Source organism: Acomys minous (assembly GCF_964271855.1).
Source record: "Acomys minous genome assembly, chromosome: 14".
NCBI classification, from domain to species: domain Eukaryota; kingdom Metazoa; phylum Chordata; class Mammalia; order Rodentia; family Muridae; genus Acomys; species Acomys minous.
In genome coordinates, this window is record NC_140496.1 from 36,582,285 (window position 1) to 36,594,533 (window position 12,249).

Genomic DNA, 12,249 nt, shown 5'->3' on the forward strand with positions numbered 1-12,249 from the left:
GGCAGCTAGTTACACTTTGACACAGAGCAAAAAGCAAGGGGATTACAATGTTGTTCTTCCTTAGTAAAGACTCCAGAACTAAGAGTGTGACAGAAACCACCAAAATCAATCTCTTGTTAACTCTGCCTAGTGACCCACCTTTTCCTAAGAGGCCACAGGGATCACATTCGGCCGATACCCACCTATTAGGACCTAGTCAGGTGACCAGGCACTGTTCCCAGTACATTTTAATACCATGTTCTCTGTCATATACAACTACTGGGAGCCATAGTTTAGTTCATCTGTTGAGGAGGCTGAGGCTGGAGAACACTTGATCCACCACCATCATTAAACTTCAAAGAAATAGCAAGAAACCACAAGACCCATGAGCACTATCAAACCTACAGACTCCAAAATTCTGGCCTTAGCTCCCTAGTAGATGTCTTTCCCCAGCTGATGGGGTCTTGGGGTCTGAGCTGACATTACACCAGGCTATGTTCAAAGAAGCTTCAAGACTTAGTCTGTCTTTGGGACATCACTGATAGCTCTTTCTCAAGAACTGACCCTCCGACCCTCAGAGCCAGTACACAGATGTCTTAAGGTTCATGGTCTGACACTTTCCTTTTCTAATTACACATGAACCTATTTTAAATGAAGTGTTGTCTTAGGATCTAGATGACCAATGCTAACACTGACTGCATCATACCTTTGCAGTGCTTTAGAGGTTTGACTTGTTAGTCACACAGGCTGTTCACACAGGTTAGTCACATAAGAAAGTTTGGCCATGTGTGAACAGCCACAGCCTTTCATACGGCAAGCTTCAAGCTTACATGTAAAGTGTGTGTCTTAATTCACGTGGCACTGTCACACAACTGTGTTCATCTCAAAGCTGTGTGGACTAGCCCAGTGAGGAAACTGCTTAACGTCACTGACCTCTGCTGCTGCCTTCTCCTCAGTTCTTGATGCCCGGGCAGATGGGGGCAGCATCGGCAAGCTGAAGGTGACTGTGGAAGCACTTCATGCCCTACGGTCTGTCTACCAGCAATACAGAGAGGACTTGGAGGCTTGAGAGAAACTGTTCCAGAGGCATCCTACTTCTGAGAAAATGCTCACATGAAAGCTTCAGGGTGAGATTTTGAGTAATCACTCTGGTGTGTGTAATCTATAATTCATGGGGAGTCTGGAGGGAGTGCCTGGGTTTAGGCTTGAATGTTGAGGTTTTATATGGTTTGTTTGTTTGTTTGTTTGTTTGTTTGTTTTTCTCTCTCCTCCTCCCCATGACTGCCACCCTTAGGACTTCAGTGCTCCTAAGTGGGCCGCCTTCTCAATAATTTATATCAACATGATAGCATGAAACATCTATTTGCATTTGCAACATTTTCTTATGAGTAACTGGAAGTAGTCCCATTTTTATTTTTCATAAGTGAAAGCCTAAAATCTTAGGAAACCAAGGAAAAAAATACTTTTTATGTTATCCCTAATCGTCCCACTAAATGGAAACCCTCTGATTACCCTCATTAAGACTTTTATACTGTGAAGACTTTATTAGAAGCAATATATGAAAATTACTTGGATTAATGTGTTAATCTTCCTCTTTAAAATGCTAATATCCACTTTATGCACATTAAAGCTCAGTATGCATTTTCTTTGATGCATGCAGTTTCTATCAATTAAATATAAAGAAGGAGACTTGGCACCAACTTATTAAATTACTCCCAGGTTTTGTTTTGTTTGTTTTGATTTGTTTTTTCATAAAAGCTGTAGTTGTTTCAGGTAATATGGTATTAGTGTGTTTTTAATGTTGATATGGGATCCAGGATTGTATTCATATAAAAAATACACATACATACATACATACACACACACACATACAGGAAATTCTTACTTTACAAACTAAAGTTATTAGATAGAAAAATTTAAGTATGGCTAAAATTCTAAAATGCTTAGTTACATATGAAATGAGACCCTTTTTTATCATTTTTTTTAAACTTACATCAAGCTTACACAATGCTGGGATGTATCTGGATATCCAGACCTCAAAAGGCAGCTCCAAAAGTTAATTTCTAGCTTTTACGCAGTCTTGCTGAAGGGTTTAATTGATATTTTTAATGGAGCTGTGAATCAGTGCTGCAAAGGAATTGTCTCTGGAGGCCTGAGATATAATGCATTTCATTTTTTAATTTACTTTTTTATTTGTCATTTTCTTCAAAGGATTTTTATAGGCTGTGGGTTTTCACTGTTTGCAAACAGGCTATTCCTTCTTAAGCATATGTAAAGTATTCAGGGAGATAAGTAATTTATTAAAATCTACCTAATTTGCCGTGCTATATTAAATCTCTGCTTCAGTGATCACAGACCATTTCATTTAGAGAATTAGGCATTCCCTCTTTGTGTGATTAAAGCCCTGGAAAATGAGTTCTTTGCTCCTATTTGTGAACATTCAAAGCCTGCTAATGGCAGGAAGATGGAATAGATTATGAGACAATTCATTACAGTTCAACAGGGGGAAAAGCAGCTATAATGCAAAAATGCAAGTATGAATATCAGTGTACAGTTGAACCATCTGTGCTCTAACGGCTTTGGTGATGACTCCTCCTTGGGAGGCTTTGAAATGACATCCGTACGATATTAATTTGTTGGCGCACTTTGTGGGACCAGCAGAGTATGAGCTGACCACAGAACTCTATAAATTCTGTCTGTACCATTGGGCACCCTGGTCCTCAAACCTGCCATCTCCAAGAGGGATCTTGCTCTCATCAAACTCTGAAAATGTTCGTAACAACTCATTGCACTGGAACCTCCTGCTGACCGCAAACATCTGCAGACAAAACCTCTCCAATTCTAGTAAACAACCACATGTTTGTTGTCACTTTAGCTGGCTCTGAGCTCATCTTTTTGGCCTCCCTTTCTAGCTTTCTTTGGCTTTGTGCAGCTACAGTGTTTAAGGCCCATAATATTCCCTGCAGTAATTTAAAACAGCCAGATTATACCCTGGGATTAGCTGAGTGGTTTTTTGAGACATTTATTGTGGTATGCTCCTAGGAGGCATGCATTATTGTTTTAAAATGTTATATCCAAAACTAAATAATGCTTTCTGCAGGGAGAGAAATGGAATGGTGCTGACTTCTTGGCATCTTTAAGTGGAGACAGGGAAGTTTTATTCCGGAAATGTCTACAAGTGAGTCAGCTGTATAGAATCTATACCTCAAGCAAGATCAGGGACCTATCCAAGATTCTCTTACATGTGTATTTACTAGCTTTAAGATTCTTAACCTCAGACTCCTGCAGATGTTCCCAATACTCACGTCACACGTGATGGTGACTAAAGAGTTCTGAAGGGAGAAGTCGAATGAGTGCCCTCACGTGATGTCTGCCGGCATCTGTGTCTGGTCATGTGTTAACCAGAGTTCATTGAAAAGTTCACCTCCCTTTGGATTCAAGTCCTCTCGTCGTCTCTGTGAGCCAGGCTTGCTCGGTTGAGGATGGCTGGGATGTAGAGGCTACCGGGCACACAGAGACTGCACTGGAGGTGACCATGCAGCTCTCAGGAACTGCACAGTACACTCAGCACTCTGGGAGCTGTAATGCTTTTAGTTTGGAAATATAAATAGAGATGTGATGTGGCGTGTGGGAGAGTGTATTGTACATGGTTTTTTTGCCTACTGTAGTAGAAATGTCAAATTCCCAGCCACTGTCATGAGAAGCAGTTGACAAAAATAAGTTTTATGGTTTACAGTGTGGTTTACGTAGAGAACATTTCTCTTCACTCTCGGTTTCAACATGTTTTCTGAATTATCATGGTTTGTTACCATTTAACTTAAATTAGTTTTTTTAAGAATAAATAGAGACTATGTTTAATCAAATAAAGAAAGACCACATTGAAATTCTGCTGTTCCTGCCATTCATTTGTTACCACAAAACACAAATAATTTCTATGTGTCATGAAGAAGTGTGGGCTGAGCCGTGGTCATGTGATTTGGGAGGCTCTGCGTGCACCAATGTTCCCACAACAAAACATAAATTATTTTAGTAATCTGACATCAAGAGCTGTGACAATGAAAACCAGTTCTTACACATGTTCTAACAGGAATCTGATTAACATTTTTGTGGATATGGAAAATAACTTTTTTTAGTCAAGCTGGCACTGTTGCTGAATTTAGAATGATTTCCTTATGTACAAAATAGCAAAATGTGAATCATGTCTGTGAACAAATATGAGAATAAAATGTGATCTTTGTGTAACACAAAGCACCAAGGAAACAGCTTTGGGTTGTAAAATGATCAAGTGATTGACACTATTGGGACGATCCCAAAAGTGCAATTGCATTTTAGTAAGTCACCGATGCCCAAAGGCCTCTGACTACCTTAACAAAGAGACTAAAACCATGACTTACTGTAATTGGGCACCACGCCTAATTAAATCCGTGAGTAGGAGCAAACAGCTTTACATCCCTTTTGTTCCAAACAAAAACAGCCTCTAGGTCAACCAGAAAATATTGGAGTAATAGAAACAAACATTTTAAAGCTAAGAATAAAGAATTAGAAAATATCCCCTTTCATCTTGCTAGGAAATTTTTTTCACTTCTGTCTCAAACATGTTGCTAGTGGGGATGGCCCCTCATAGCCCCACTCCTGAAAGCCAGCCCACACTACAGGTATGGTTCCTTTTCTCCTGGCCTCTCTGTTTCCCTTTATCTTTCTTTTCTTTTCTTTTTCTTCCTTCTTTTTAAAGTACAGGTCCTCACTATGTATCCTTGGTTGGCCTGGGACTCACTGTATAGACCAGGCTGGCCTCAAACTCATGGAGATCTGCCTGCCTCTGCCCCCTGAGTGCTGGGATTAAAAGCAAAGGCAGACAGACACCATATAGCCTGGCACCCCTTTGTTTTCCAAATGATACTCAAGTCTCTTCTGTGCTCTGGAGTGAATTCCCCTCTGAGATATGTACCTCTTTTAGTCCCTTCCCTCTCTCCAGAGAATTACATTCTCATTTCTATAGCAGCATCATTTCTCCACTCACTCAACACCGTTTGTTTTTGTTTGATTTTAAATATTTACTTATTTTTAGTTATGTATATACGTTTGTCATTGTGGGGCTATGCGTATGTGAATATGGGTGTTACAGAGGCCAGATCCCCTGGGACTGGAGTTATGGAAAGTTGTGAGCTGCCATGTGGGTGCTGGGAACCCAACTGACCCTCTGTAAGAGCAGCGGGTGCTTTTAACCACTGAGCCATCTCTCCAGCTCCTATTTTCTTTTTCTTCTTTTTAATTAGTACTTTAATTCTTATCTTTATGTTATGTATTCTTTTCAGCCAAACACCCCCCCCATCTGCCTACTGTCTGACTACTATTTCATTGGCTGACTGCTTGGCCTTGGTTTTCTAGAGCATCTAAGTATGCAGCTCATACTAGCCTGGAACTCAGTTGATTTTTTTTTTCTTTGAGCGCCATTATCTGTGGCAATTCCAGGGACTTCTCCAAATGCTCCATTTGAGATGGCAATGGGGGAGGGGTTGCCATGCAGGCCAATCTGCTTTTCTGGCTTAAACTCATAGCCTTCCTGCCTCAACCTCCTCAACAAGAAATAACCTATTCCTGCAACAGAATGAGGAGAAAGCAACTCCTACAAATGTTTTTCTGCATAAATGAAGGAATATCCGCTCAGAAACCCACTGTCCGCAGGGGCTGCATAGAACAGGCTCTGACCGAGCTCAAGTGATGGAGGAACATGGATGATACCTGCAGAGAAGAGGAGCCAGCCAACCTGAGCAGCAGAGTGTTGAGAGCTGTAGAGGCTCATGTCATAAAAGTGGGGTCATTAGCCGGTGCTGTTATTGAGAGGTGGTAGAGCCTAATAAAAACAAAACAAAAAAAAAAAAAACAGGTCGGAGCCTGGTGTGATGGCGCACGCCTTTAATCCCAGCACTCAGGAGGCAGAGGCAGGTGGATCACTGTAAGTTTGAGGCCAGCCTGGTCTACAAAGTGAGTCTAGGACAGCCAAGGCTACACAGAGAAACCCTGTCTCGGAAAAAAAAATGGTTTGGGTTTTGGGGGTGTGGTCTTGAAGGAGCTATTCCCCTCTCTGCTTCCTAGATGCCTACTGCCTGCTGTACACTCATCACTGTGTTTTGCCTCCTCACAAGCTTAGAACAACAAGGCCAAGTGACCACAGACTGAAAACCTGAAGCTATGAATCAAAACGAATGTTACCTCAGATATTTTTTCACAGCAGCAGTAAGCTGGCTAGCGTACTTGGCAAAGTCAGATCATTAGCTTTTGGAGAGAAGGAAACAACATAGAGTGTGCAGGAACAGACGCAGCAAGGCGGAGGCCATTTTGGAAAGGGGGGAGATTCCTTGGAGACATGTAGTAAAGTGAAAGAGAAAGCCAGCTGAAGCCATGGCTCCCAGGAAACAATGAAGAAAATTGTCAATAAGTAGTAGTCATTTGTTACAGAAACTGAACAGTGCTGTAGCAACAGAAGAGGGCAATGTGGAGCTAGTAAACCTGACTTCTACCAAACCCTTCTCTATCAGAAATTATCTCAGCTGCTCCAAGAGAATCCAGACTACAGGTTCTAGCAGAAAGGGAATCCTGCATTCATCTTTCGTAAGAGTACAAAATGGGGATCAAACCTCAGCAGCTGTATGAAGAAAAAAGTAGACAGAGCGACTGCCGGTTACCCCAGCAACGAGAAGTAGTCGTCCACATCTGGGCCTATTTGTTCACTATGTTTATTTTTTTTAATGAATAGAAATTATAAAATAACACAAGAAGTCCCACATGCCTGTGTGCTCATTAGACATCAGAGTGCAGATGGTTAAAGTCCCCTGCTGCATACCACCCCTAATCCAGACCTGGGTCCCACTGCCAGCTCACCATTTGTATGTAAACACGGTACACATGCCCACAAAATACGTATAGAATTGATTTGCTTTTTATTTACATAAGTGTCAGACTGCAGACATTGTTTATACAGTTTGCTTTTTTTTTTCCTACATAATTTTTTAAGCCACGTTTTTGAAGTCCACCCTTGTTTTCTGGTATCTCAGTACAAAATAGAGTCATTTAGAATGAGCCCCCTCCAGCAGGTTGGTGTTCTACCCAGGGTTCGTGGGTTTGGTGGTCTGAACCACCCTTCTGTTGAGCACAACTAGACATAGTTTGGCAATGTCGAAATGTCATGTTGGCTCCCTGGGCGGTCACACTACATGATCCAGCTGATGAAACCCAGAGAACAAGCCTAGCACTGGGGCTGGCCTTCCCTCAGAGGCACCTGCCAGTCTGAGCAAACAATGAGAGGCTACACAGAGCCTTCATACACTTCTGGGCCTTGAAGGGAGAAAGTTGGTATCAGACTACAGACTCAAGACCTCCACAATTTGAGTTGGGACTGAGAAACTAAATCACCATGACAACGATGACGGAAAGCAGGCTGCCCAGTCAGAAGCTCTGTTTTCATTCTCCCCATCTCTGAATGGATTAAAGTATTCTCAGGTTGCCTAGGACCACGGCCTGTCACTGTCAGAGGCAAAGCTCTAGAAGTTACCCTCTATTTATTACTACAAGTTATAACCAGTGTTTGCGAAGTACACATTTCATGTAACAGTTCAAGGAGTCAAGACCGCATGACAAGACTATCAAGTGAAGCCATCACAATCACTTCAAATAACAGGCATCTAGGCATCTAGGAACTTCCAAATGGTAGCTGATAGGATGTCATATTAAAAGGCAACCTAAAAAGTTTCACGTAGTCTTGGGCCTTACTTTGAGATCCAAGTGTAAATTCTCTAAGTGAAAATTGCAACTAAAATTAAGAATTGACCAAGCAGCATAACAGATACAAATAAGATTTGGTAAACTGGAAAAAAAATAAGAATACCTTTTGATACATGAAAGAAAATAAAAATTAATTAAAGGGAAGAGAAAGAATATAAGGTCACTGCCAGGCGTGGTGGTACACACCTTTAATCCCAGCACTCAGGAGGCAGAGGCAGGCAGATCTCTGTGAGTTCGAAACCAGCCTGGTCTACAAAGTGAGTCCAGGACAGCCAAGACTACACAGAGAAACCCTGTCTTGAAAAACGGGAAAAAAAAAAAAAAGAATATAAGGTCACATGGAAACATATAAATTTGAAGATACAGGAAAAGAAGCAACACAAAACCAGCATACCCAGAATAATGGGCCACGTTGAATCAGCAGAAGTGTCATAAACAGCCAGAGAGGGGCTCTTTGGTTCTGTATGGATGGAAACCACAGACAAGGGAGCCAGTCATCTTACTGTTAATGACCCTGAGTTCCAGAGGCTCAAAGGCTGGGCCTCCAAACCCAGAGGCTATGGCTCTAAGCCCTGAGAACCGGAAGCTTCCAAGAAAGAGAATGGTCCAGGGTTCTAAGAGCTCAGCAGTCTGAGCTCCAGGACTGCCAACTCTCTGCTCCCTCTGCACTCTGAAACACTTCAGTGGGACCAGAGCCAGCACCCTGTGGAGTCTCAGCTCCCACCCTGGGCTCTCAACTTCCCTACCATCTTTCACCATCTCAATACTTCTGTCATCCTCACCATTTTGTAGACTCTGCCTTAAATTGTTCCTGAAATTCTGGCTCCCAGTCAGAGCTTCACGGATGGGGCTCTTTGGAGCCTCAGTGTTACAGCTGTGACCTCTGGGCGCTGGGGCCCTCAGCTCCTGGTGACTCTACTGGACTTTTCAGCAACGTCTCCACTGTTGCTGCTGATGCCAAGCTAAAAGGCCCAGATTTTTATCTACTTTTCTTGCAACTAGTTCAGCCCACCTTCACAGTCATAACGACCACAAATAGTAGGCAAAAGACCTTTTGGGAGAAGGTTTTATTACAACCAAAAGTGCAACACTGAAGGTGGGGGGAAGCATTAGCCACAGAAAAGCCTCTAGACTAGCAGAAGACTGAAGACCAGCTCGCCAAACTAGCTAGAATCAGGTATGCTGTGCTTGTGATAATCTATTCAGGCACAGGGTAGCCTTTTCTTCACCAGTCATGAGCTTCACATAAGAACCAAACACAACCTACTAGTGTTCATGGTACCAGATGGTACTCTGCACAGTACCAGAAGAGGAGGGTAACCACTAACCCAGCTACAAACCCTGCCATCTAAAATAGTCAACTGCCTGCATGATAGGCTGATGCAACAGTAACAGACACTGTAGGAATAACCAGCCACTCTGGTTGGATTTAAGGCCCACTCAGTAAGATGGAACCCATTTCTGATATTGCTCAGGTGGCCAACAACCTGCGACTATATATGTCATACACCTAGGGAAAACCCAAATACTATTGCTTTATAAAAGAACATAGAGCAGGGCAGGCGTGGCGCATGCCCTTAATCCCAGCACTCAGGAGGCAGAGGCAGGCAGATTGCAGTGAGTTCAAGGTCAGCCTGGTCTACAAAGCGAGTCCAGGACAGCAAGGCTACACAAAGAAACCCTGTCTCAAAAATAATTGCATAGAAATAAAATTACTCCTAACAACATTCTCCTATAACTATAAATCAGTGTCTCAGCAACCACCAGAGACGCTTCCTCATGCATTCAATGGAAACTAACACAGAGACACAAGTGAACAAGGTACAAAGAGTGAGAAACTTTGGAACACTCAGTCTGAAGTAGAAAATCTCCATCAAACCTGTCCCCTCAGAGTTCAGGAAGATAGGCTGAAGAGGAAATTGAAAGATTCTAAGAGGCAGGAAAGGGATGTGTTAAAGGGGTTTTTTTAATATATAAAACTGTGTCTCTCTTAGTTTCTCTCTTAACCTGGCTATCACACAAATATTGGGACTCTAATGTTTGTTTATAAGGCTTTACAACACAACCTGGAACAGTTTAAGTCCATGCTTATCCCTCTGTTATCCTGACTCCATCTTTGCCAAAATCCTCCCCACCACCACCCCACCACCACCATCACCCCACCTGGCCGGAAGTCCAGCCCTATTCTCTTCCCTGCTTAGCGATTGGCTGTAAACCGTTTTACTGGCATACAAGGGGACATTGGGGAACAGTGTTTCCTTGAGACAGGAGATTCTCAGAAAAACAAGGCTTGCAACCAGATTGGGGGGGGGGCGGGATACAGAAATCAGCATTTGAATTACACAATAACCTTATGCCTACAGGGATGGATGACTCCAAGGAAACTGTTTTCCAGACACACAGGACTGAAGCACAGATGAATTCATAGACACTGTGACAGCATACACAGGGCCTACACAGGTTCAACCCAGACAGGGTCCCAGTGCTGGGAGAGGAAAGTAGACATGAGTTCCCATCCCTAACTAAGACACCATCTCCAATTGACATCCTCTTGCAAAGGATAAATTAGTCTTCTCCAATAATGTCTCACTGAGTTTATTAACCACACTTAAAGGTAGGCCCCCAGCCCAGCAGTAGATGGCCAACACAAAATTAACTCCATGGTATTTTTGTAAACTTTTTTTCTCATGTTGCTTTCTTTGGATGTTATTTTTGTCTTACTGGTCTTGCTCGTATATTTCCAGTTTTGTGTTTTTATGGGATTTGTGCATGTATTTCTTGTTTTCCTTTTTTTTGTTGTTGTTTTTGCTGTCTGCCTGTTTGTTTGCTTTTGAATGAGAGAGAGAAAGGGGGTGGAGTTAGATGGGTGGAGCAGGGGGGGAGGATCTGGGAGGAGTCAGGAGAGTATTAACCCTGATCAAAACATAGAATGAAAAAACATTAGATGATAGATAGGTAGATAGATATAGATAGATAGATAGATAGATAGATAGATAGATAGATAGATAGATAGATAGATAGTGGCCTCTTTCCCATCAATCATAAGCTTTTTGCTAAGTTTACTGGAGAAGTGTTACTCTTCCTGTCAGTTTTATTGAAGTCTGCTGGTGCCAGGTCTGGGGATACAGACATACAGAGCTGTGAAGACAAGGTCATCTGGACGCCACCAGAGTGAAGTTTTCCAGCACTAGTATAGGCTGGAACAGTTGTGACTGGAACAAGGCTCTTATAAGTAGAAGTTTATGGCCTTAGCAGCCACAATGGCTGCGTGTTCCCTTATAGTGGACAAGTGAATATTCTCAAGACAGCCAGAAAGTGCTTAGAGCATCCGGGTGTCATAATGACAGGCTAACCAGTTGCAAAAAGAGCAAGGGCTCAGATATCAGGTCCCCACTCAAGGCAGGCAGCACAGGAGTCTGGCAACTGTCAGTGAAAGGGTCATGTTCTGGAACACTGCCTCCTCCCCCCCCAAGAAAAGCCCCAATTAGCTTATTTTTAAAAAACACCCTAAACACTAAGGTTACTCTAAAAGACCTATCATTCACATGCTGAGCAGTGTTTGACAGTGCTAAGCTCCTATCTGAGTCTCTAAGGAGTAGTATGATGACACATCGTTTGGAACCTACCTCTCATTCTTTACCCTTCAGCTATTCACAAGAATCAACATCCCAAGCAACCCCATGGCCAATAGGATCAGGATGCCCTGGAAGAGCACTTACTCCCCTTCTCTCTCATTCTGATGAGCAATGGAGCTTTGTCCAGATGGTCTAGCCAGTGTCAAGCCATGGTCATTCAAAGAGGGGATCAATTTTAAAATACAGCTTTGCATTCGTTTCTCCATCCAACTGCTTATTCCTCTGTGACTGCGTCTGCAGGCAAGCCTTGTTGAAGAGCTGCCTACTTTCAGGAAAGGGGCAGACACCAGAAGTGGCCCTAGAATGTAGGGCACAAGAGTGGGACTCTGAAAATTGGTCACTCACCAACCTGAAGGCAAAAAAAAGAGAATGACATCATTAATGACAATTTAACTGAAATAACCTGTTACTTGGTAAATTCCTAACAGTGATGGACTGAAGTACATGGGTAAAGAAACGAAGCATCACTTAAATTAGCTACACTTTTGGTTTATGTTGCTCTTCTTTTAGGTTTCAGAAAAGCTCTTCAGCTGGTGGTGGTGCATGCCTTTAATCCAAGCACTTGGAGGGCAGAAGCAGGCAAATCTCTTGAATTTGAGGCCAGCCTGACAACACAGAGAAGCCTATCTTGAAAAACCAAAAAGAAAAACAAAAGAAAGAAAAAGAAAAGCTTTTCAGTGCATGGAAAATTATAAAAGCAAGCAGCAACTTTGTATTAAATTGTTCTAATCGAATCAGAAACTAACAGCTGCAAAGGGCAGGGAATCAAAGGTCAAGAATCTTAAAATTCAAGCCGGGCGTGGTGGCGCACGCCTTTAATCCCAGCACTTGGGAGGCAGAGGCAGGCGGATCG

At 42.6% G+C, this 12,249-nt stretch overlaps 1 protein-coding gene across 3 annotated transcripts in view; it reads left to right on the forward strand.

Moving 5' to 3' along the window:
- Nucleotides 1-3,863, forward strand: part of RPGRIP1L (RPGRIP1 like) — a 98,147-nt gene extending 94,284 nt beyond the window's left edge. For 2 of the 3 annotated variants that reach the window (XM_084756993.1, XM_084756994.1), the window contains exon 26: nt 936-3,863. In XM_084756993.1, the coding sequence (XP_084613119.1) occupies nt 936-1,048 (113 nt within the window). In that variant the 3' untranslated portion in view covers nt 1,049-3,863. The remainder of the gene's footprint in view (nt 1-935) is intronic. The other variant, XR_014774499.1, reaches the window with a different exon arrangement.
- The last annotated feature ends 8,386 nt before the right edge of the window (nt 3,864-12,249 follow it).